Source organism: Saimiri boliviensis, chromosome 7 (genome assembly GCF_048565385.1).
Source record: "Saimiri boliviensis isolate mSaiBol1 chromosome 7, mSaiBol1.pri, whole genome shotgun sequence".
Classification (NCBI taxonomy): domain Eukaryota; kingdom Metazoa; phylum Chordata; class Mammalia; order Primates; family Cebidae; genus Saimiri; species Saimiri boliviensis.
This window is the reverse complement of record NC_133455.1, coordinates 31914373-31941969: the sequence shown is the minus strand read 5'-3', so window position 1 is coordinate 31941969 and position 27597 is coordinate 31914373. Positions and strand designations below refer to the sequence as shown.

Sequence of the window (27597 nt, the reverse complement as noted above, 5' to 3'; positions counted from 1 at the left end):
TTTTTTTCAAATTTTCATTATTCATTTACATTTGTTTGAATAGAAAAGGAATGCATAAAATTTTACATTAATGCCACTGTAAAAAATTAAAACAACAATTTTTCAATGTAAAGTCTTACAGTCAAATTCAGCAAAACAACTACCTTGGTACAGTGTGGGAGAAGTGTTGCTCAACATCATAAGAGGGACAGATTTGAGAGTTGAGCTGAATGTAAGCTCAGTGTGAGTCACTAGCATAATTAAACTGCCAAAAAAAAAAATCTACTTTGATCCCAAGCTGCATACATTAAAATAAACATGGAGAAATAGATAGCTTCCTAGTCCAGATCTGATTACAACTGGAATATTATGTTTAGTGAGAGTCAATGTATGGGGGTATGGTGAAGTCAAACCTGATTTAGGTCTTTCTTAACTTTGATGGATTATAGTTAAACACATTCCCATTTCTCTGCATTAGTCAACCATCCTTGAGAGACATTCCTTCAATAAAGTCCTCTGTGACCATTCCAGCTTGAATGAATTCTTCCCTCTTCTGACTTCCTATGGCAACAATTTTTGGAGTCTATCTGACAGTTAGTCACATACAACTCTTCTTTTGTTGTCGTGAATTACATTCAACGACATTATGAAAATCTACCACAGAAGGAGAACCACTCACAACATTTATGTACTGAATAATTTAAATATTATCTTAGTTAGGTTTTTATGTTAATTTCTTATTCATTCATAAGTTTTTAAAAACAAACAGGATGTGCTATACATCCTTTTTATTGTACTTTTTTCAGTTAACGTTGTACCATAAACATAATAGAAAGCAGGTGAGTGAAAGTGAAGTTATTATTGCAGTAGCTATTCTGAATCATTTCACAAAATGCAAGTACTCCAAATACTGTCTTCACTAATAATAGTATTATCATCTGTGTACACCTCATGACTCTTTATAAGACACTAGTGTATTGAGAATCTGCGGCTGAATGCTGCTCATCTAGATAATAAAATCCTTAACTGTAAATAAGCTGCCTTGTTATTCTTTTTATCATCACTGCCTAGCACAGTGCCTGGCATCTAGTAGGAGTTCAATAAAGGCATGCTGAACTGAAGAGCTTTTAAATTATTATGCCTAATTTTGTGTCTAAAAATGTGGGCTGCTTTTGTAAGCAAAAGAAGGACAGAGTCAGTGATTTTTTTTAATGTTCTGAAGAAGCACAGGAAGTGTAGTATTGTTGCTACTCAGAAAGGATCTTTAAAAAATTTTCTTTCACTTGATGAAATAAGGAGGTGTCTATTCAAAGACCTCCATGTTTTAAAAATTGGCAATAGGTCAGGCACAGTGGCTCATGCCTGGAAACCCAGAACTTTGGGAGGCTGGGGTGGGCAGACTGCTTGAGCCAAAGGATTTGAAACCAGCCTGGGCACAGTGGCGAAACCCCATCTCTACAAAAAATATAAAAATTAGCCGGGGTGGTGGTGAGTACCTCCCAGCTATCAGGAGGCTGAAATAGGAGGATTACTTGATCCTGGGAGGTTGAGCTTGCAGTGAGCTGGGATTGTGCCACTGCAATCTAGCTTGGGCAACAGAGTGGGACTCTGTCATAACGAAGAAAAAGAAAAGAAAGAAAAAAAGAAAATTGGTAATGATGAACTAGAATTATATCTAATTAGAAATAAACAATCAGAGAGTACATTATGAGCCCACAACCAAGCATTATGCTGAAAAATATGGAGTAAAAGTACAAATGGTCTGTAGATTCAATATTTCATTGCCATCTTTGGTTTCGTAAATAAACAACACGTTAGAAGAAATTTGAATTTCTTGACAGAACTAATGTTTATCCAGTATTATTTTCTGCCTGAAACTCTTTCTGAAAGTGGCATCTTACATGAGCCAACATCAATTAGAAATAACATAAAAATACTGATTTGTAGACATGATTCATAAGGATATTTTAGTGGAATGTAAACTGCCACTAGGTAAGTTTTTCAGCTTCACTCTGAATTTATTACAACTGTAAAAATCAAACCTGGGGAAATCCACTTTCAAAATAGAGCAATGTAATAGCTCAATAAAGATTTATTTAACAATATGGGTGCATACAATAAATCTTGAAATTGATTAGTATTTTTTAATTTGGTGCTTAGAGGAGAAATTAGTAAAGTGATATGGACTTTAAATATTGGCTACTTTCTCACTTTGCAGGACTTTGATAAATTATACTAAATTTATAAAAGTTATCATCCAAGGCCAGGCGCGGTGGCTCACGCCTGTAATCCTAGCACTTCGGGAGGCCAAGGTAGGTGCATCACTTGAGGTCAGGAGTATGAGATCAGCCTGGCCAATGTGGTAAAACTCCATCTCTACTGAAAATACAAAAATTAGCTAAGCATGGTGGTGCACACCTGTAATCCCAGCTATTTGGGAAGCTGAGGACCGAGAATTGCTTGAATCCAGGAGGCAGAGGTTGCAGTGAGCTGAGATTGCACCACTGCATTCCAGACTGTGCAACAGAGTGAAACTCTGTCTAAAAAAAAAAAAGTTATCATCTGAGTCTCTTATTAGGTCCCTGTGAATCCTAATTTTTCTAATACCTGGGATGCTTGAAAGTTATTGATAAGATATGTGGAATTCTCCATAGAGACTGCAGGGAATCAAAGCTTTCTATATAATTATTCATTACAAAGATATTTATTGAGGGTCTCGTGTGCTAGACAAAATATAAAGCCTTGTGACTATTTGTATTTCAAATGCTTTTCTTAGATATTTAGTATTGATGTCAAGCATCTTAAAACATATTAATGTGTTACTATGATTAAAAGTATCTAAACGTTGATTGACCCACCATCAGTAAAAAGTGAATCAGTGCATGTGCCATTTTCCAGTTAGGCTAACCCTCTAGATTCTGGTCAGGATCTAAAGCCTAGGTAGCATTGCTCTCAAGCCACTTGACAAACATCCTTACAATCATCCTCTATGACGTGTATTTTAGGAAGTAGCATAATTCTTGATCTGAAAGGAGATTTAAAGATCAGCAGATTCAACTTCCACTTCTGGCCAAGATGGAGCAACAGGCACAAGACTTACTCTCCCACCTGAAACAACACAAAAGAGAAAACAGACAAGATGTATGAGACAACTATTTTCAAGACACTGAATATTGGGCAACCCCAAACAAGGATCTCTGAGAAAAGAAAACAAATGAAATGAGTCCTGCTACAGCCCCAGCTTACCACCATGGTCAAAACTTGACATCATTTCTAGACAGCATCATGAAAAGTGAGAATGTTGGCAGGATCTGAAAGACTCTCTGAGTTGAAAAGTTGTTACTAGGAGTTGGGAAACAAACGCAGCTAGAGTTCACAGAAAGATGTGCCAGAAAGCAGAGAACTAAACAGAACTAGAACATTGAAGATCTGCAGAGGGTCCCTCTCAAGTATGCAGCAAGTGCTGATCAGTGCATACATGTCAGGAGAATACCCAAGGCCAGAAAAAGAACCATCCGCAAGAATTTCCTGCGAGACTGGAACACCTCAAAATTCACAGAGGAATGAGGAGAATACTCAGAAAAGTCTTTCCTCCTGCAAACATAAGGAATATTTACAAAATAAAGTTTAGCAATGTATAACAAATAGGATTTATCCTGGACTACAAGGTTGGCTTAGTATAGGAAAATCAATCAATATAATTCACCATAGTAGCAAACTAAAAATGAAAAACTGTATGATCGTATTTATAAACATGAGGAAAACATTTCACAAAGTTCAACATCCATTCCAGATAAAAATTCAGCAAACTGTCAATAGAAATTATCTTCCTCAACCTCATAAAATGCATCTGTGAAATGCTTATAGTTAAAATGATGCTTAATGGTAAAAGACCAAATGTTTTCCTCCAAAGATAATGAATGGGACAAGTATGTCTGCACTTACCACTTGTATTCATTTTACTATCCGGTGCAATAAAATAAGACAGTAAGAGGTATCAAAGTTAGAAAAGAATTAAAACTGTCTTTATTGTCAGTTGACATGATCATCTATAAAAAAACTCACAAAGGAATCCTAAAAAGGAACTAATAAGTGAATGTAGCTTGGTTGCAAAAAATGAGATTGATTAAAAAAATTGTATTTCTATAAATCAACAAACAGTGAGAAGTTGAGATTTTAAAAATCATATTACTTATAATTAGCCCCCAAATATGAAATATTAAATATCTAAGGATAAATCAAACAAAAGCTGTTTAAGAATTGTACACTGAAAACTACAAAACATTACTGAGATAAATTTAAGAAGACCTAATAAATGGAGAGCTATATCATCTTTATGGGTCAGAATACTCAATACTGTTAAGATGTCAGTCCTCCCCAAGTTGATATATTGATTCAGTGTAATCCAGTCAAATTCCCAGAGGGGTTTTTTTGGTGTGCATAGGTGAAAATTGACAATGAATTCAAAAATTCATAAGGAAGTGAAAGGACTTAGAATAGCCAAAACAACTCTGAAAAAGAACAAAAATAGTGGGCTAACAAAACCAGATTTCAAGAATTATTATAAACCTACAATAATCAAGACAGTGTGATATTGGTATAATGACAAATAGATTGGTGGAACAGAATAGAGAATCCAGAAATGGGCATATATGGACAATTGACTTGGGACAAAGTTTCCAAGTCAATTCAGCAGGTAAAGATCTGGCTTTCCAACATATGATGCTGGAACAACTTAAACCCATGTGCAAAAAATGAATTTGGGAAGACTCAGATACAAAAGTTAACTCAGATGGATTATAGTTCAAAGTATAAAACTTAAAACTGTAAAAATTCTAGGAGAAAATAGAAAATCTTTGTTACCTTGGGTTAATCAAAGATTTATTAAATATGACAGTAAAAGCACCTTTCATAAAAAAAAGAAAAAGAAAAAACTGGATAAACTGGACTTCAAAATTAAAACTTCCATTTTCAAATGTTGTTTTCAAGAGAATAAAAAGAGGGGTGACCCAGGCCAAGATGGCTGACTAGAAACAGCAGTGATCAGAGGCTCCCATTGAAAAGAACCATAATTATCATCTGAATCCTTCATTGGCAACCAAGCTCTTCATGTTCTTTCATCAGAACTCACTAGGCATCTAGACGTGGTCCACGGAGAGGAAGGAAGAGCAGTGTGGTGCGGCGGCCCACCTGTGAGCCACACGGGCCAGGGGAGGGCCCACCCCCCAGCCAAGGGAGGCAGTGAGTGAGTGCACTGCCCAGCGGGGGAGACTGTGCTTTTCTCCCACGGAACTGGGCAACCCATGGATTGGAAGATCCCACTCATGAACCCATGCCACCAGGATCTAGGGTGCCAACTCCAGAGCCACGCAGATTCTCAACAGCCTCTCAGCTGGAATCCGTCTAACCCTACTGAGCTCCTGGGAGTAGAGGCGGCCAGCACCACAGCTGCGGCTGCCTGCTGTTTACACCATTTGAGCTCCTTAGGGGAGGGGCAGCCGCCAGCACTGGGACTCATAACTGCCTAATACGCTAAGCTCTCTGTGTGGGGAAAGGGTGGCATCCATCCCTGTAGCTCCAGGCCATGCTTTTTCCCTGCTGAAGCCAGAGAAACTGGATGGTTCAGCCCCCAAGAGTGGTCCCCCACAGTCCAAAACACCTCTGTGGCAGACTGCAACCAGAGCACCTCTTCAGGCCTGACCCTAACATATCCTTCCTCACTTCCTGCATGGCAGGGCTTCCCTACCGGAGCTCCGACAACTCCAGCCAGAGGCTCAGGGACAGAACCTGCATCTCCCTGGGCCTGAGCCCCTAGGTGAAAGGAGTGGCCGAAGTCTCTGCAGACTAGCAGACTTAGCCTTTCCTCCTGATAGTTCTGAGGAATCTGGGCAGCCCAGATGAGTGGGTTTCCCCCAAGAAAAGAACATTTCCTCCACCAAGGGACAGTCAAAGTGCTTTGTTAAATGGATCCTGTTCCCCTTGCCACCCAACAGGGTGAGACCCTCCAACAGGGGTTATCAGACACCCTATACAGAAGCAATCCTACTGGCATCAGGTTGGAGCTCCTCTAGGTCAGAGATCCCAGAAAAGGAGCAGTACCCATCTTTGTTCTCTAGCCTCCTTGAGTGACATCTCCAGGTGCGGGACTGAACCAGATAAATAGGGCCTGAAGTGAACCCCCAGAAAACCACAGCAGCCCTACAGAAGAGGGACCAAACCAGTGAAAGAAAAACAGAAAGCAACAACAACCACATCAATAACAAAAGAAGTCCTCACAAAAACCCCATCCAATAGTCAGCAGCCTCAAAGATCAAAATTAGGCAAACTCACAAGATGAGAGTCACTGAAATGCTGAAAACCCAAAATCAATGAAATACTGAAAACCCAAAAGATTAGAGATCCTCTTCTCATCCAAATGATTGCAGCCACTCCCTGGCAAGGGCATAGAACTGGTTGGAGGATGAGATGGACAAATTGACAGAAGTAGGCTTCAGAAGATGGGTAATAAAAAAACTCCAAAGAGCTAAAGGAGCATGTTCTAACCCAATGCAAAGAAGCTAAGAACCTTGATAAAAGGTTAGAGGAGCTACTATCTAGAATAACCAGTTTAGAGAGAAACATAAATGACCCAATGGAGCTGAAAAACACAGCACAAGAACTTTGTGAAGCATTCACAAGCATCAATAGCCAAATTGACCAAGCAAAAGAAAGGATATCAGAGTCTAAAGACCACCTCACTGAAATAAGGCATGCAGACAAGATTAGAGAAAAAAGAATAAAAAGGAACAAACAAATCCTCCAAGAAACATGGGACTTCATAGAAAGACTGAACCTACAATTGATTGGAGTACCTGAAGGAGATGGGAAGAATGGAAACAAACTGGAAAAGACATTTCATGATATTATCTATGAGAAATTCCCTAACCTAGCAAGACGGGCCAACATGCAAATACAGGAAATACAGAGGACACCACTAAGATACTTCACGAGAAGATCAACCCCAAGACACATAATCATCAGATTTTCCAAGGCCAGAAATTAAGGAAAAAACATTAAGGGCAGCCAGAGAGAAAGGCCAGTCACCTACAAAAAAAGCCCATCAGACTAATAACAGAACTGTCATCAGAAACCCTACAAGCCAGAAAAGATTGGGGGCCAGTATTCAACATTGTTAAAGAAAACAATTTTCATCCAGAACTTCACATCCAGCCAAACTAAGCATCATAAGCGAAGCAGAAATAAAATCCTCTACAGACAAGCAAATGCTGAGGGATTTCGTTACCACCATGCCTGCCTTCAAGAGCTCCTGAAAGAAGCACTAAATATGGAAAGGAAAAACCAGTACTAGCCGCTGTAAAAACACACGAAAATATAACGATCAATGAAACTATGAAGAAACTACATCATCTAGTGTGTAAAATAACCAGATAGCATCATGATGACAGGATCAAATTCACGTATAACAATACTAAGTGGGCTAAATGCACCAATTAAAAGACACAGACTGGAAAATGGAATAAAGAGTCAAGACTCATTGGTGTGCTGTATTTAGGAGACACATCTCACGTGCAAAGATACACACAGGTTCAAAATAAAGGATGGAGGAAAATTTACCATGCAAATAGAAAGTAAAAAAAAAAAAGTAGGAGTTTTTCTTTGTGGGGGGAGGTGGTGGAATGTTCATACTGCTCAAAGTAATGTATAGACTCAGTGCTATTCCAGTCATAGACATTCTTCACAGGATTAGAAAAAAGTACTTTAAATTTCATATGGAATCAAAGAAGACCCCATCTAGCCAAGACAATCATAAGCAAAAAGAACAAAGTTGGAGACATCATGCTACCTGACTTCAAACTGTAGTACAAGGCTACAGTAACCAAAACAGCATGATAATGATACCAAAACAGACACATAGACCAATGGAACAGAACAGAGACCTCAGAAATAATACCACACATCTACAACTATCTGATCTTTGACAAATCTGATGAAAACAAGCAAGGCGAAAAGGATCTCCTATTCAATAAATGGTGCTGGGAAAACTGGCTAGTATGCAGAAAACTGAAACTGGACCGCTTTTTTACACCTTATACAAAAATTAAGATTGATTAAAGGCTTAAATGTAAAACCCCAAATTATAAAGACCCTAGAAGAAAACCTAGGCAATACCATTCCAGATATAGGCATGGGCAAAGACTTCATGATGAAAATGCCAAAAGCAATTGCAAGAAAAGCCAGAATTGACAAATGGGATCTAATTAAACTAAAGAACTTCTGCATAGCAAAAGAAACCATCATCAGAGTGAATAGGCAATCTACAGAGTGGGAGAAAATTTTTGCAATCTACCCATCTGACAAAGCTCTAATATCCAGAATTTACAAGGAACTTACACAAATTTACAAGAAAAAAAAACTACCCCATCAAAAAGTGGGCAAAGGATATGAACAGACACTTCTCAAAAGAATACATACATGCAGTCAACAAACATAAAGTTCAATGTCACTGATTATTAGAGAAATGCAAATCAAAACCACGATGAGATCTCTCACTCCAGTTAGAATGGTGATTATTAAAAAGTCAAGAAACAGTAGATGCTGGCAAGCTGTGGAGAAATAGGAACACTTATTACCCTGTTTCTGGGAGTGTGCATTAATTCAATCATTGTGGAAGACAGTGTGGTGATTCTTCAAGGATCTAGAACCAGAAATACCATTTGACCCAGCAATCCCATTATTGAGTATATACCTAAAAACTTATAAATCATTCTACTGTAAAGACACATGCACACATATGTTTATTGCAACACTATTCACAATAGCAAAGTCATAGAACCAACTCAAATGCCCACCAATGATAGAATGGATAAAGAAAATGTGATTCATGTACACTCTGGAATACTACACAGCCATAAAAAGGAATGAGATCATGTCCTATACAGGGACATGCATGAAGAAGCAAACTAAGACAGGAACATAAAACTAAATACTGCATGTTCTCACTCATAAGTGGGAATTGCATAATGAGAACATATGGACACAAGAAGGGGAACAACACACCCTAGGGCCTGTTGGGAGTGGGCAGTGAGGGGAGGGAAGTTAGAGGACAGGTCAATAGGTGCAGCAAACCACCATGGCACACATATACCTATGTAACAAACCTGCACATTCTGCACATGTATCCCAAAACTTAAACTAAGTAAATAAATAAATAAATGAATATATGAGAATGCAAAGAGAAGGCACACATTAGGAGAAAAAAAAGTTTTCAAAAACTGTGACTAGTAAAGGACATCTACCTCTTGCCTCTAGAATATATAAAGAACACTCAAAACTCAGTGAGTTAAAAAATCTTATTGAGCATAAGATTTGAACAGACATTTCACAAGAGAAGATATACAGATGACAAATAGCACACAAGATGATTTTAAATATTCATTAAAAATGAGACTAAAACACAGTGAAACATCATGACATGCCCATGAGAATGGCTAAAATTAAAAAGGCTGACCATACTATGTGGAGGACCTTGATCCCTCATACACTGCTGATAGAAATGTAAAATTGTACAACCACTTAAGAAAACAGCAGTTTTTCAAAAACACTTCTAAGTATTTACTATGAAAGTTAAAGCATATATTCATGCAAAGTTTTGTATATGGATGTTCATAACAGCTTAATTTGTAACAGCCCCTCTTGGAGGCAATTTTTTTGGTGCTGCAAAAATAAATAGCACTGAAACATAAATTTTCTCAGCAAGGCAATGTTTACTTCTGTAGCAGGATGTCTTGTGGATGAAGCAGAGAGCACACCTGAACAGGGAAGAAGGGTTCTTATCCCTGATACAGGTAGCCCCTACTGCTGTGTCATGCCCCTATTGGCTAGGGTTGGACCACACAGTCTAAGCTACTTCTGATTGGCTATTTTAAAGAGAAGAGTGATAGATACTAGCCAGAGTGGCAGAGTGAGCAGTTTTGATGGGAAAGATGGTTACGGTACAGGTAACTAAAAGTGACTCAGGTTAAAGCAGGTGACCAGGGGTGAGTTAGGATGGAGTAAATAACCAGAAGAACAGATGTGAACTACTGATTAGAACTGGTGGGTAGGTTGCTTACTGAAACTAGGGGCAACGGGACGAATAGAACAAGGAAGTTAAAATTTAAAATGGGGAACAAAGAATAGGGGAGCTGAACATACTGACATACTGATTCTTTGAAGAAAAATGTTAGAACCCACTATATTTAATACCCCCAAACTATAACAAACCTAAATGTCTATCATCAGGAGGATAAACAAATTGTTACATATGGTGAATACTATTCAGCAATAAAAAGAGATGAGCTGCTGATACTTGCAACAACATGAATGAATCTCAAATTATGTTGACTGATGAAAAAGAGTAAATGTTATACGATTCCATTTATATAAAACTCTGGAAATTTCAGACTAATCTATAGTGACAGAAAGTACATCAGTGTTTGCCCTGGAGATAGCACGGGGAAGAGTGGCAGATTACAACATGGCATGATAAAACTTTGGAGTTTTATGGATATGTTTAGGATCTTGGTTGTACTGATGATCTCATGAGTATATACATATGTCAAAACATCTGATTAAACAACTTATGCTGTCTATTGCATGCTTGGTATACCTCAATAAAGCTGTTTTTAAAAAGGTCTGCATATCTATTACCTCTCCTTTCCCATTTTATGGATCAGAAAATTGAGGCCTGAGGACAAGAGAACTTTTCCAAAGTCATACTGCTAGTCCAATGCAGAGGCATTAGCTTTGTTCTTATGAAGCTTCTGGACGAAAATAGAAGAGCTCTTGGTATAAAATCTCAGTGTTTAATACATTCTGTTCTCTATGCCAAGCACTGGACTAGATGTGTTTCATTGTTTTTCTGTCCAAAAGCATGATTTTCAAAAAGCTTCTACACAGCAAATAATCCACAAAATGAAAATGCGATCAATGAAATGTGAGAAAATATTGTAAACCATGCATCTGATAAGGGGTTAATATTCAAAATATGTAAGGAACTTAGTAGCAAAAAAAAAAAAAAAAAAAAAACCAGCATGATTTAAAAATAGGCAGATGCTTTTGGAATTTTTGTCATGAAATATTTCCCAGGGCCAATGTCCAGAATTGTATTTCTTAGATTTTCTTTTGAGGTTTTTATAGTTTTAGGTTTTACATTTAAGTCGTTAATCCATCTGGAGCTGCTTTTTGTATATGATGAAAGGAAGGGGTCCAGCTTCAATCTTCTTCAGATGGCTAGCCAATTATCCCAGCAAAGACTCCAAAAGAAATTGCAGTAAAACAAAAATTGACAAATGGGACGTAATTAAACTAAAGAGCTTCTGTACAGCAAAAGAAACTATCAACAGAGTAAACAGACAACCTACAGAATGGGAGAAAATATTCACTAACTATGTATCCTACCAAGGTCTAATATCCAGAGTCGACGAGGAACTTAAATCAACAAGCAAAAAACAAACAGCCCCATTAAAAATTGGGCAATGATCATGAACAGACACTTCTCAAAAGAAGACATACACATGGGCAACAAGCATATGAAAAAATTCTAAACACAACTCATCATTAGAGAAATGCAAATCAAAACCACAATGAGATACCATCTCACACCAGTCGGAATGGCTATTATTAAAAAGAAAATAACAGAGGCTGGGTGTGGTAGCTCATGCCTGTAATTCCAGCACTTTGGGAGGTCCATGATGGGAAGAATACTTGAGCCCAGAGGTTCAAGACCAGCCTGGGCAAAATATTAAGACCTTGTCTCTACAAAAGAATTTTTAAAAATCAACTGGGCATGGTGATGCACACCTGTAATCCCAGCTACTCAAGGGGCTAAGGTAAAAGGATCACTGGAGCCTGGAAGGTTGAAGCTGTAGTGAGCCATGATCAAACCACTACCCTCTACCCTGGGTGACAGAGCAAGACCCTGTCTGAAAAACCCAAAAACAAACCAAAAATTACAGATGCTGACAAGATCATGGAGAAAAGGGATTACTTATATACTGTTGGTGAGAATGTAAATTAGTTCAGTCACTGTAGAAAGCAATTTGGAGATTTCTCAGAGAACTTAAAAGAGAGCCACTATTTGACCCAGCAACCTCATTACTGGGTATGTACCCAAAATAATATAACTTATTCTACCTTAAAGATACATGCACACATAAGTTTATGGCAGCACTATTCACAATAGCAAAGACATGGAATCAACCTAGATGCCTATCAATGGTAAATTGCATAAAGAAAATGTTGTACATACACATCATGGAATACTACACAGCCAGGGAACTGGAGGCCATTATCCTAAGTGAATTAATGTAGGAACAGACAAACGAAACACTGCATGTTCTCACTTTTAAGTGGGAACTAAACATTGAGTACACATGGACAGAGAGGGAAATAATAGACACTGGGCCCGATTTGAGGGTGGAGGGCGAGAGGAGGATGAGGATTGGAAAACTACCTGTCAGTACTATGCTCATTACCTGGGTGACATAATCTGTACACCAAATCCCTGCAACACACAATTTACCCATGTAACAGACCTGCACCTGTACTCCCTGAATCTAAAATGAAAGTTAAGAAAAAACTTTTAAAAATTAAAATGGGCAGAGAACCTGAATAGACATTTTTTTCATGTAACACACACACATGGCCAACAGGTATATGAAAAGGTGCTTAATATCACTAATCATCAGTGATATGCACATCGAAGCCATAATGAAGTATCATCTCGCACCTGCTAGAATGGCTTTTATCAAAAAGTGGTAAGTGTTGGCAAGTGTGTGGAGAAAATGGAACACTTGCACACTGTTAGTAGGACTATATAATGGTTCAGCTGTTATGAAAAACAATATGGAGGCTCTTTAAAAAAATTAAAGATAGAACTACCATATGATACAGCAATCAATCCTACTTCTGGGTACGTATCAATAAGTATCTTGAAGAGATACCTGCACATCCATGTTCGTTGCAGCATTGTTTACAATAGCCAAAATATGAAAACAACCCAAGTGTGCCCTAAGGATAAAGAAATTATGGTACATATATACAGTGGAATGTTGTTCAACCATAAAAAGAAGAAAATCCTGCCATCTGCCTTATGGATGAACTTGGAGGGCATCATGCTAAGTGAAATAAACCAGACACAGAAAGACAAATACTGCATGATCTTATTTATATGTAAAATCTTAAAAAGCCAAACTCTTAGAAGTTGAGAGTTGAATAGTGGTTGCCAGGCCCTGGGGATGGGGAACATGGGGGTATGTTGATCAAAGAGTACAAAGCGTCATTTATAAAATGAATGGGTTCTGGGGATCTAATGTACAGCATGAGTGGAGATGGATGTGTTAATGTGATTGTGTTATTACATGTAAATCACATTGTATACCTTGAATATATTCAAGTCTTTATTTGACAGTTAAATATTTTAAATTTTTTCTGAAGAAAAAAAAAAAGAATTTCCCAGCCCTCAATCCCAATTTCATGGCAACAAAACTTTTCTTCTAACTCTTAGTGCCCCCAAGAGGGCTGATAGCCTAGACTGTTTTCTCCAAAAAGTGCCATACTTACATTTGTTTTGAACATTGTGAGTATTCAGACTCTGTATTAATTCAAATGGACTTACTTGTTGTTTCAGGTTTGAATCGTTTGCTTACCAATGGCTCCTATGAAGCTGCATTTCCCCTGCATGAGGTATTGTGCTGTCTTTAGTCCTTATCTTTCTTTCAATTTTGTGTTATTAAAATCAGCTTGTAGGGATAGTTGATAATTGAATTCGTCAACATTTGTTCAGAATGAATTTAATTTGTTCATTGGGTAGTTAGGGAGGGTCTACTTCAATTGTTATGTCTCTTCCTCAGCATAGATTTATTTCTGTATATCTTTTTATGTAATTGCAAGAATACTTAAGAGTCACTCAGCATGAGGTCAGAGGAATGGCTTAGAGACTTTAAGTCATAAAATTAAAAAGGCATTGAAAATTTGCATGAGGCATCAAATCTACGAGAATGTTCTTAAAGTACATAGTCTTTGCAACAAATAAATTTATAGCTATCCTTTAAAGGAGTGCGAGGAAGCCATCTTGCAAGGTCGCTGGTAACCAAAGGGTGATAAATAAAAATTAATAATGTAGTACTCATTATTGCTGTGAATAATTAGTTTGCCTCCAGAAAGTACCTTTTCTCTTTGTGAAACTAGCATTGCCACAAACTAACCTCAGAAAAACATGCACCTCTCTGGCTCTTTGTCTCCTCATTTCTTCAGTGACGAGGTTGAATTAAATTTTAGTTATAAGAATTCTGAAGTGACTTCCAGCTTTTACATTCCAGGATTTTCTTGTCAATAACATTGTGACAAGGTTACAGGTATGGCTGTTTACCAACTACCTTACCTTGAAAAAAGTGGAAAGAGCAGCCAAGCACAGTGACTCACACCTGTAATCCCAGCACTTTGGGAGGCTGAGGGGGACAGATCACTTGAGTCTAGGAATTTGACAGTAGCCTGGGCAATATGGCAAAACCTCATCTCTACAAAAAATACAGAAGTTAGCCAGGCATGGTGGCACATGCCTGTAGTCCCAGCTACTCAGGAGGCTGAGATGGGAGTATTGCTTGAGCCTGAGAGGTGGAGGTTGCAGTGAGCTGAGATTGTACCACTGCACTCTAGCCTGTGTGCCTGGGTGACAGAGTGAAACCCAGTCTCAAAAAAAAAAAAAAAGAAGAAGAAGTAGGGAAGAGAACTTAGTCTTGGGCATGGCCCCTGGGCCAGACTCTATTTATTCAAACCACATAAGAAACCAAATAGGACAAATATGATTTCATTATGGATTAGGAAATTAAGGCTCAGAGCATCTAGGGAGCTTGTCTAATATCTTGCTAAAAAGGAGCAGAACCAAATCTGAACTCAGGTCAAACCTTTCTGATTATAGCAAGCACATGCTTTTTACTAGACAGCAGCAGCAGCAAGACAACATCCAAAGTAACTCATGGAACTGCCTGCCCTTTAATAGAGAGGATTCATTTCTTTCTCATATCACTCCTATCACTACACCTGTTGTAAGAGACTAGTATTACCATCAGCATTTCCTTGTGACTTTTGTGAGTTCTATCTCACTGGCAGTGATGTTTTTATCCCAGGGAAGTTATAGAAGTAAAAACTCCATTCGAACCCATGGAGCAGAAAACCACCGACATCTACTCTATGAGTGCTGGGCCTCCTGGGGCGTGTGGTATAAATACCAACCTTTGGATCTTGTAAGGTGAGTTTTTAACCAGCTGCATACATAAAGCTTACACAGAATGATTAGGGCAGACTGTCAGCTGGGACAAGCTCTCAATGAAGGAAAGGGAGTCTGAAGTATACAGCTCTCACTCATATCTGGCTTCTTCACAAGAGGGAAACTCATCTGACGACATCAGCTGTTCTTAGTAAACCAACCATCCCTCTGATGAGTATGGAGTTTCCCCGAAAAGAGTCTTAGAGAGGGGCCCAGGAATGGGCATGTGAAATCAGCCAGACCTGTCACAAGACTTCATAAAGAGCAAGTCACCCTTGTGAGTCTTACTGACAAATCATCTTGTACAAAGGTCACACTGCTTACATATATTACTGACAAAGTAAAATATCTATGATAGTTATACAAATAGGGCATATGGAGTACTGTCGTTCCAATAAATTTCAGCCTTAGTTTTCATTTAAAACTAATAACCTTTAAAGACTGTTTTAATCTGAAGGTCAAAAAGTATATCAGCTTTTAACCTATGATAATTGTGAAGGGGAAATTTGTGGTTTTTTTAAACCATCTATATCTGCCCAACCTTTTGCCTTGGCAGCATTATTCCCTGATGTCTCATTATTTATTTAGAGGCCGGTTATTAAGATTGGGTAATAACAACCCACACTTCATGGATTCCTTATTAAAGAGAGGAAGTCATGTCTCATTTCTTAGACTAGCTAGATGCATTGCACTTAGATATCGGGGTCATAAAAAAAATGAGCCCAGAGGGGAGGAAAAACAAGACACTCACTTTATCTTTCATCCCACTGGGTGGTATCCTTCCTACCACAGCTCGTATCACCAAGTGTTTACTCCCAGTGTTCCAAGGGCATTGATGAATTGTGATCCATTCCTTATGTTGGCAAATAATCCAGATAATCTGGGTGAATGAAAAATATTTTCTGAGATAAGATCATTTTCCTTTGATCAGACTCAATTTATGACAAATAGTGGGGGGAGGAAAAAAAGGTAAATTCTCTTCCCAGCCTCAGTGCCATGTTACAGGATTACATTGATCAGAAATTATAGATAATTGCTGTAGACAACACATTTCCCATTCATGACAGTGTTTTGATTAAGATTTTGCAGTTGCGGTTAGTCAATGAGTATTAATTAACTGTCTATTGTGTTTCTAGTACTGTGCTAAGTACTATTGGCAAAGCCAAACCGACTCCAAATGGTCTCTGGCTCTGAAAAACTCAGTTTCGCTTAGCAACATAGGCCCTGCAGACTTGAAACAACAAGAAAAGAAATACAAGACCATACATAATTAGGTGAAATGCGTGACAGAGGCCGTTAAGTTTTATAGTAATTCAGAAAAATGGAAGGAATGGATGTGGGTGGCACCCCTGTAGAAGTCTCTGGGGAGCTGAGCCCTGGAAGAACAGTGGCATTTATGTTGGGCAAATAAAGGACGATGAAAAGCACAAGCAAGTCCTGAGTAGACTGAAGCTGTGGAGTATCTAGGGCAGGCGTCCCCAAACTATGGCCCGCGGGCTGCATGCGGCTCCCTGAGGCCATTTATCCGGCCCCTCGCCGCACTTCAGGAAGGGGCACCTCTTTCATTGGTGGTCAGTGAAAGGAACACAGTAGTATGTGGCGGCCCTCCAACAGTCTGAGGGACAGTGAACCGGTCCCTGTGTAAAAAGTTTGGGAATGACTCATCTAGGGAATGTCATCTCTTAAACAGTTCCCATCCTAAGGGTTTTATTTCCACCCTATCTCTTGAATCGGGCCCCACCTCAGCATCTCCACTGCCTTCACCTGTGTTCTGGACTATGACAGTTGTGTGCCTAGTTGGTCTCCCTTTGCCCACTCTGGCCCCTTCCAATCTATTCTGTCTTCTCAGAATAAGCCTGTGTACAGCTATGTTATTTTATGGAAGGGCTAATTCTATTTCTGATACAGAGTAGTAGGAGAAGAAATGTAAGCCCAGATCCTAGATTTAGATTTGATTGGATGTTCTAGTCTCTTGGCTTACCTTGCTTGCAGTTTAACTGTAAGGTCACTACAAAGTAATATGACTACACAAAGTTTCATAATGCTTAACTTCACACCCTGCACTGTAATTTGCAAGGCTGCTATGTCTTTAACAGGAGGTACTTTGGAGAGAAGATTGGGTTGTATTTTGCCTGGTTGGGCTGGTACACTGGCATGCTCTTCCCAGCTGCCTTCATTGGATTATTTGTCTTTTTGTATGGCGTCACCACTCTGGATCACTGCCAAGTCAGGTATGGGGAACTCTTGGGTGAGCCTGCCTTTGTTTAGTACTTAGAGGTGGCTGCATTTTGGGGGTGTTCACAGACTGTGAAGACACTTAGCTTTTCACCTACCATCTCATGGAAAAACTCAAAGGTTCAGTTCATTAGGACCTCTCCATCCATTGTCCTTGCTGCTGTGGTCTTTAGATATAATGGAAGTGAATGTTACCTTTTCAGAAATACCAGCCACTATACATCCACGGAGCAAGCCACTTTCATTCATTGACTATAAGTGCTCTTTTTTAACTTTTTCACCTTCTGTCTCAGCTGATACTGCAAAATAGGGAACTAGCAATTCTGTCTCATAAATTCTGTGTTTTTATATGAACTCTTTAAACTTGAGCCAGAAAGACATCTCACCAACTTGCTAGTACCTTGGGAGTGGTTCATTGTCAACCATCATTATCTTGGTTGTCTCACCAGAATATAGGTCAAGATACTCACAGAGATATTGTTGCAAGGCTGGACAATGATCTTAAATTGTAAATGTGCCTTTTAAATGTGATTGCAAAAATAAAAGTGAATGAGTAAGCCTCCCATCTACAAAAATATTTTGCTTTCTGGTGAAATTGTTAATGTGTTAATGAAATGAAATTTTCCCCCAAGATAGGGCTAGAATCTCTAGTCATTTATATTTTATTTTCCATGTTAGCTTTAACTTATCATACACATAGAGATCAAGATAAATATCTTTATATGTCTTCTGACTCCCATAATTCAGTATGAAATTGCTTCAGACATATGAAAAGTGAAGGACATTTCTATAATTTGGGATATAACAATCAATGTTTGGCTTTATGTATTTTCCTAAGTTTAACTTATTAATATGTAAAGCTAAGGAACAACCTCATAAGTAGGTTTCTCAAATTATTTAAATGTGCAAGAACTTGTTTACATTAATAACAGATAAAGCTAAGATGCTTCTAAGGGCATAAATTTAATCTACTGGATCTTATTTACTAGTTGAACATTCTGTTGAAGTTAGAAAAAAAAGTTCCAAGTCATCAAAAAGCAGTCTTTTCTGTTCTCTTTTCCAGTAAAGAAGTCTGCCAAGCTACAGATATCATCATGTGTCCTGTGTGTGATAAATACTGTCCATTCATGCGGCTGTCAGACAGCTGTGTATATGCCAAGGTAATTTTAAACCGTAGCATTTTAGATGGATTGAATTTAATATACACCTTCCTAAAGTATGGTGGGTAACTATATTTTGTCATTTCCAGTCTTTGATTCTTAAGTGAATGTTGTAGGATAGACTTATCTCCATCATTCAGTATTCTAATTCAGGTATCTTTTTTAAATGCCCATGTATTTGAAAGTCATGGCTCTATACAACATTACATGGAGGTGCAGCATGGCCCAGTGTGAGGAGCATAGTTGCTGGAGTCAGAGAAATTTAGGTCCAAATTTTGACTCTGCTCTTTACCATTTCTGCTTCTGGAAACAAGATATTTAACTCCTTTGAGTCTCAGTTTTCTCATCTGCAAAATGGAGACCATGAGGCTTGTTTCACATGGAGTGAAGGTGTATACTGAGTATAGTGCTTGGTGAATAGACCTCAGTAAATGACAGCTATCATTATTTACCTCCTCCTCATCATCATCATTGTTAAAATGACCTCCATTCATGGCTAGCTCAGCCACTTACCTCTTTAGCCCTGCACATGTGCCCCTTTCTAAGAATGAGCTTTCTTGTCTCTAAAGTGCAGGAAATGTGTGCCCTCTCTGTCCTACCCTATTAGAATGCCACAAGGACAAAAGAGAATATATGTGAAAGTGCTTTGAGAAAAAAAAAATACATGTCACCACCATTTTTATTATGTTATTTCATAGCCCTTTCTCGTGATATGCCTTACTTTATTGAAATATTAGACATGTTCCTCACATTCCTAGGGTTTTTTTTTTTTGATACTTAGGTGATGATGTCCCTAACACAAAGCAATAGTTGAAATTTGGGTTCATGAAGACTTTTCCAAGAGCCACTGCCTTTTGGCTTGCCCAGATTCAGATATAAATGGCATTGGCAGATTTTATCCAGCCTTTGTAATCAAGGAAGCCTGGATCTATCTAATTGCTCTGTTGGCATTGCAGAGTTTTGTTCATTTTAAATGAGAGAACATTTGATAGGCCACCCAGGATCCCGCCTATCTATAATGTCTTTAGTGCTGCAGGTGGCCAGTAGTGTGGGAGGAGCCAGGACTGCAGCAGTGAGCTGTGGTTTTGGAAAGGTTTGAGCTCTTATGTTGCAAGGGACAAAAAAAAAGCACAAAACGCTCTCCCTATCTTTGGGAAACACTGAGTGGGTGAGGATAAATTTAACTAAGTGACCTTAGGATGTAGAGATTTGGTGAGGATCAAGAGCTTTGTCAGTAATATAATTTTGTTTAAAGGTCAGATATAAGCCTGGATTGCTCAGGTGTTAAAACTCTGTTTCTGGGGAACCCCAAAAGCAGAAGCCCATTTTTTTTTTAATGTGGAAATATATGCCTGAGTAAAATTCTCTTTTTTAGGAGATTCTTAATAATTCTTTTAAGGAATCATCATGAACAGTTTATGAGTGCTCAGATTTTATAGGGGCTTATTTTGACAGTTATTCTCCCTAACCTAAGACCTAGAAGAAGAATAATTATAATAGTTACAACTAAAATAATAGATAGGTAATCTATGTTGATTATTTCTAATTCTCACGGCAACTTCAAGAGAGCTGTCATTATTTCCATTTTATTCAGAGACTCAAAGAGGTAAAAATTACTCACGAATGATCATGCAGCAGTAAGTCGCTGAGACTTGGTTTACTGCACTGCAAGACATGCCTTCTTTACCACTGCTCCTTATTGAGCCACAAGATGTTTAGATTCTGAATTTAACATTTGGCCTTGCCTAGAAATTTAGTAAAATGAAAGATAAAAAGCCTTAGAATGACAGAATTGGAGTTATATAGGGTTTCCTTTAGAATATTTATTAGAGATGTCAGAGTGATTTCATGGGACTGTGGATACACAGAAATACTGGATCAGATTGGAGCTGCGATCCTATCCAGTCAGGCTGTTCTGCTGATAGGGATGCTGTATCCTTGCCTCTTCTGTTTGCAAGAATCAGAAACCCAACTCCAACTAGCTTAGGCAGAAAGTGACTTAATGATACATTTTGCCAGAACTGATACTGGGGTAGCTCACACTGTGCGATCATGAGGGCCTCACAGCCTAGAACTGGTTCTCCAGGGCCCCTGATGTCCCTGCCCACATGATCATTCTGTAGACTCATTCCCTGTTTAACAGAAAAGATAGCTAAGCTGCTTTGGCTCCAGGCTTACTTCTTCCTTCCCTCATCTCCTTAAGTGTATTTTTGTGCTTATTTTAAACTCCTGGTCTGCTGCTACACTATGTCTATCGGAATCTTCTTCAGAGGGGAGGGGTTGTTGTCTTCCCCATATATTTCGTTATTTTGGCCTGTGGGTACTTGTCCTCTGGAGGCATCAGTCACTTTGAGTAAGGGAAGAAGCCAAGCCCACGTCTGTCAGTCCTAGGTGAGTTATGGAGGGGACAGCTTGCCCCAGGCATGACTGTTTGCTGCCACTCTATCAGAGGACTTTTCTGGTCAGTTTCATTTTGAAACCTGCCTAAGAACAAAGCAGAATTGGGTGACAGCACTTTCCCTTGATTGTAATCCACCAGCCCTGGGGTTTAAGAGGAGGTAGACTGTGGATTGAATACCTGGGGCATCTATCCGGGTAGTACCTGCTTATCACCCGTGTCTAACCAAGCAGGACTTTTGAGCATTCCCTGACACTGCTCCAGGAACACCAGCACCTGTGGTGTGGCCTACTTAGCTAATTTCTGATGGAGGGGAAACTAATTGTCCAATGGCCACTTGAGGGAGAGAGGTTAGAGTAGAGCTTATGTATTTCTCTAACCTATGCTCTCATTCTGCTTGGGATCTACCACCTACCTCTCCCCCACACCACCACTGTCACACACACACCAGTTCAAGATAACCTCCCATCTCCCCTGGGGTTACTGAGGGTCTTTGTGTTTTGTTTTTGTGTTTTGTTAGTTCCTCTAATCTACTATCCTGCTTCTCCAGGGTTGATTTTGGCAGAGGGTACCTTCAGCTTAAGCTAACTGACCATCTCATTAGGAACCAGAAGGCCCTATCACCTTACCCCTCCTCATTCATATATTGTCAAATTGATAACTGCAGCAGAAAGCTCTCTGTCTCCAAATGTTTGTGTATCAGCCCTAGGGCAGTACTCTGATTGCTTCTATTTTGAACCATGTGTCCCTTGAGACCAGCAGGAGTTACTTGGAGAAAGGAGAATGGAAGAAAGATGATCTGGGTAGCTAAAAACAGTGATAACTGCAGTCCATTCCAGAATGGGCAGTGATGGTGCAAGCTACACCTTCTAGCAGTTCTCAGTAAATACTTTGATAAAGGCTGGTTGCGGTGGCTCACACCTGTAATCCCAGCACTTTGGGAAGCTGAGGTGGGCAAATCATCTGAGGTCAGGAGTTCTAGACCAACCTGGCCAACATGGTAAAACCCTGTCTCGACAAAAATACAAAAATTAGCATAATGGCGGGTGCCTGTAATCCAGCTACTTGGGAGGCTGAGGCAGGAGAATCACTTGAACGCAGGAGGCAGAAGTCGCAGTGAGCTGAAATTGTGCCATTGCACTCCAGCCTGGGTGACAGAGTGAGACTCCACATCAAAAAAAAGAAAGAAGGAAAGAAGGAAGGAAGGAAGGAAGAGAAAGAGAAAGAGAGAGAAAGAAAAGTACTCTGATAGAGAGCACAGACCAGTCAAATACCACTAGAACCTTCAAGCTTGATTTGATACCAAGGTCCCAATCTACAGCTTAACATTTCCTCTGTCATATGAAATAGATAAGCTTCAGACATTTGTTTCATAGTAGGTATTTGAGTGCTGCCCATCTATCCCCTATTCAAAGAAAGAGAAACTTTTGGGATAATCTGAAATATACTTCATATTCTGATATAACATGAAAAACCTGTTTATATTTGGTGCATTCTCGAAGGGACAATAAAGTATACTTTATAAATAGCTATAAAGCACCCCAAAAAAGGTCATGCTTTATGAACCTATTAGTCATCATTTCAATTTGTTATGGACATTGGTATGATTTATACTGGAGGCAGAAATGAGCTTGGCAGTTTTGTAGTAAGAATGGTTATTTTTGCTTTCTGCTGTGGTGTTTGCAATAGAATATATTATTCTAGCAATAAAGTATTGCTATCCGTCTTTGTGTTAATGTGGAAAAGGTAAATACAGTGATTATCCAAGGCTTTAATAAGGGTAGAGTTGGATTTAGTTAATGGCTCTGCTCTTCTTTATAAGGCTGAAATCCAGAGGGCAGCCCAGAAAATGTTTGCTCAAAACTACATAAACAAAATAGCCATGTTTTCAAAGTGAATAAATGAGGCATTAAAAACAGTGCTTGGGAAGTTGAAAACCTTTAAAGCAGCAATAATAACACCTTCCTGGTCCTAAATATAACTATATCCATACACATATGTATGTATATAAGAGTTTTATAGTACACAAAGGGGAATTCTTAGTATCACTATTGGGACTGCTGATAAATGTTCAACTAGATGATACCCACATAAAGAGAACAAATTCTCTTCTCTATATCTGAACTACCTCACAGTTAAAGGAAGCTTTTTCTTATTTATGGTCCAAAAGGAATATTCCCTCCCCCACCCCACCCCCCACAAAAACCTGCAAAACTCATCATATCATCACAGCTATTTTTATAAAACTTGAAAAAATTTGAATTGGAATATCAGACATGAGAAATTAGCTCAACATCGATTCTTATTATTCGCAGGTAACCCACCTTTTTGACAACGGAGCCACTGTCTTCTTTGCTGTTTTCATGGCAGTCTGGGGTAAGTGTTCTAGAACCATAAAATTTGAGTTCTCCTTGTATACCCTATGATATGTTCCTTTAGAAGTCACATTGGATGTGAAAGAAAGAAGCTTGAGAAAATGGAGTTGGCTTTTCTATTAGCAAAAAGTTGGTAAAGAATTTATTGGGTTCATTTGAAATGATATTTTAGAGGAAAGACATGTCTGATTTCACTTAAACCTTCAACAGTGTCATTAGCTCTCTGTTATTATGGTAAAATTCACTTTCTGTTGGACACAAAAATAAAGCTTATGGTACAACTTTAGTTTAGGTCAGGGGAGAACTGGAAACCCATCTCAGTATATAGTATAGGGCTTTCTATTGTAAGTGGCTAAGGTGTGAGTACCCACTTTTAGCTTTCTTCCAGTACAAAATTACTCCTAAAAACAAGGCCTATTCACAGAACTGAATTGAGCTTTCTGATACCATTTCAAGCTAACAGCCCATCACACAAGGTGTGATGGAAACAGTCAAATATTTGGAAGCAACAGGACTTGAGTGAAATCTCAACTCTCTTTACACACTATGCTGTGTAATTTTTGGCAAGTTAACCTACCTCTTTGTAAAATGGGTTTACTAATATATAACAGTCAAATAATTATAAAGCTTTAATTATGTAGAAAAACATCTCACAAATTCATGGAAAACAGTTAATGGCAGTTACCTTTGGAAAGGAAGATTCATGGAAAAGTAGGTGAACAATGATGAGAGACAAACTTTATGCTATATATTTTTAGCCTGGTTTGAATCTTTTACAACAATTATACTTTTCTCTTATAACTTCAACTGCCAAAATCTGAATTTTGATGTAACAAGCTCTACTAACTTTAGACTTAGGCTCATCTTGTTCATTATGTCTGCTATGAATATTAGAATCTTCCCCATCTTTCAGGTCCCAACTGAAATGTCATCTGCTTCAGCCAAAAGATATCTTCCTCCTTTGAACTTCCATAGCATTTTGTTCTTAGGACACTTAAAATTATTTTCATATATAACATATCTTGTCTAGTAGATTTATGGTCCTTGAGAACCATTATGATCATCAGAAGCCCCATACATTTTTTATTTTGGAGATGGATAGAATCAGTAAGTTTTTGTTGGATGAATAGGTGGGTCAATGGTTGGATGGAAGGATGGATGCATGGATGGATGGGTGGATGGATAAATGGATGGATGGAAGGAAAGAAAAAAAAGATAAGAATGAGAAAGAAATTACCAAAACGATTTATTTATGATACAGTGAATGTATTTAAGAGGTCTTTTTTGATAAGTGAAAACATAAAACTCTGTTCACTTGAGGAGGCTGGTTCTTGATATATTCTGTCTTTTGTACCTAGAGACTGTCAAAGGAAAATTGTCCCACCCATCACAGCCCTGTTGAAGGGACACGTTTTGAACCCTATGACTCCAGCCCCTCTCAGCCAGTAAGCATTTGAACCAAGATCAGTCAAACCACAGGTTGGTGAGTGGCCTGGGAAAAGGCCTGAGCCTCTGCCCAGACAAGGACTTATTAGGGCCACCCAGATTCTCATTCTCTAGAATGTGAACTAGGAAATGTAAAGGGAAATAGGGAGTTAGGAGCAGGAACTGACACTGAAAGATACAGAGAGCAGGAGGGAGGGGAAAAAAAAGAAAGATTAAAATTGACCATCAGATAGAAGTAGGAACAGGAGGAATTAGGAGGCTGAAGTTATGATAACCATAACCTAGAAATAAATAGAATCAAAGAACTAGTGGAAACAATTAGAGGGTGATAAAGCCAACTGGGAGAAAATGCAAGACAACCCCCAAAGAGAAGCAAAGAGAGAATATCGCCAAGTTATGTTATTAGTGGAGTGTCACGATGAAGACCCAGACTCTGTGGCTGAGGTCTCTCTCAAGCTTTGGGCTTCCATATCCTGTCTCTGAATAGGCCATGTGTTTTTTCCTATAGGATTCCTGTCTCCCTTGGTGGACCTTGTGAAAAGCTTTCACTGTTCATGCCACCCTTAATGCATCTCTGTCCCTTGCAAACAAACTAACCCTGACAGGACTTTTGGTTACAGGACTGAGCTCTCAGATAAAGAATGCATATCTACTTTTACTAGAATGTATTAGTATCGGAAACCATGATTAGGATAAGCCATATAATGTTTAAGCTTTGCCATGGCCACAAACGAGAGGACTTTGGAAATGTATTCATTTCCTAAATCAGTGGTTCCCAAAACTTCTCAGGTCACAGCACACATAAAAAATGAAAATATTTACACAGCATGCTGGTATACATGGAGGAGCCTCCTTATGGCCACAGGTAGGGCTGTCCCAAACACCCTAGCTAGCCTCAGAAGCCCCAAGGATTGAAAGGGTTATTATTATTGTTCCTGACATAGTCATTTGGAAGCTCTGCCTTGGGCTGCTAATCTACTGTGTAATGAGTTAATGCTTCTATATAAAGAGGGTATCCTGTTGGTATTCTGGAAGAATTAAAACACAAAACTTTCTTACCCACGTCAGTATTTCATCAATTTCAGATATACTTTAATTGAATAGTGGTTTCTTCTCACAGTTTACCTCCTGAGACTACACGGAAGTAAATTTTGGTAGGATGACATTTGTTCGTAAGGCAGAGGTTATTACTCTCTCCCACTACCTCCCTTATAAAAGAGATAGCATGCCCTCTTTGCAAGTTGTGTTTTATGTTACGGATGACAAATAGGTTTTCTTTTATCCCCTTGCCAACCTTAGCTGATTGGTGCTGGCTGCCTGGAGCATGGAGTTGAGAAGTTTCTGAGGTTGAAAGTGGGTGGATTGAAGATTTAACAGCCCTTGTGCTTTGGAGTATACTTTGTAAGACTCTGACGGATGTTCTATAATAAACTTTGGACACAAAGGAACATTTTAGGGCCATTCCAGGCAAGACATGCCTGGAATAATTCACCCTCTAAGTTGCTTGTTCTTAGATGACAACTTATTGCCTAAATCCCATATTATTTTTATAAATGTGCTAGTTTGAGAAAAAGAATGAGTTGCCCCAAGTGTTTCTTTATAGATAGAGATATGCCTTTTGAAGAAATCTAAAATAGCCAGCAATATTAACAGAGACATTAATAGCATTCATTTTTTGAGGGATTACTATGTACTAAACACAGTCCTAAGCATTGCCCACGTATCATCTCAGTTAATCTCTCCAGAAAACTTTTTGTACCTAGAGGATGTCAAAATACATAAAAAGGTGCTGTTCTTATCCTCTTATGACAGATAAGGAAACTGCAGCAGTAGCTAGAAAGTGGCAAAGCCAAGAGTTAAACTGGGCAGTCTGAGTTCCTCTTCTCTACTGCTAGAATCAGGTATTGTTTGTTACCATTTCCTTCTGTTTTGGAGACGTGAACCTTAAAATAAAGGACTGCTATGCTTGTGCTGAGCCCCATTTATCCTGCTTTGAGACGGTGATGTTCTATAAAATCGTGTCAGTACTAATGGAGCTCAGTTAAATGGTCTCAGGATCATCTCTTATGATTGACAGGTTACAGCATTAAAGAAAACAAATGCACTCTATTTTCAGGAAATTGTTAGATATGAAGCTGATGAGAACAGATGTAAGTGGTTTACAAGACTTCTGAAGGGCTGGGGTTGACGTGTTCATTTTGTTGACTTTGCTTTGTGTGTTCGATGGAAAAAATAATAAGGCTCTATCTGGAACCAGTTTGTAGCAACTGGAAGGGTCTTGGTGTTAGATTAGGAATCCTGACAGAACACCACTACCTTTGTTCAGGACACATCTGTGTGATTGCAGGGCTTCCTGGGGATCCCCAAGGTATGCTGTGAGCCTGAATCTGGGCTTAAATTACAGTGTGACCCATTTTTGAAAGCTCATTTTTGTTCAGAAAAGTTCAAGGGGCAGAATGAATATGGACTAAATATTTCCTCTCCCAGGGCAAAAAAAAAAAAAAAATGGGCCGGGCGCGGTGGCTCAAGCCTGTAATCCCAGCACTTTGGGAGGCCGAGGCAGGTGGATCACAAAGTCAAAAGATCGAGACCATCCTGGTCAACATGGTGAAACCCCATCTCTACTAAAAATACAAAAAATTAGCTGGGCATGGTGGCGCGTGCCTGCAATCCCAGCTACTCAGGAGGCTGAGGCGG

The 27597-nt window shown here is 38.9% G+C and overlaps 1 protein-coding gene across 7 annotated transcripts in view; it reads left to right on the top strand.

Annotated features, from left to right (window-relative positions):
- Positions 1-27597, top strand: part of ANO4 (anoctamin 4) — a 390977-nt gene that overhangs the window by 299031 nt on the left and 64349 nt on the right. For all 7 annotated transcript variants that reach the window (XM_074402350.1, XM_010340214.3, XM_074402349.1 and 4 more), the window contains 5 exons: positions 13649-13704; positions 15147-15268; positions 17383-17517; positions 18585-18681; positions 23395-23455. In XM_074402350.1, coding sequence (XP_074258451.1) covers positions 13649-13704; positions 15147-15268; positions 17383-17517; positions 18585-18681; positions 23395-23455 — 471 coding nt within the window. The remainder of the gene's footprint in view (positions 1-13648; positions 13705-15146; positions 15269-17382; positions 17518-18584; positions 18682-23394; positions 23456-27597) is intronic.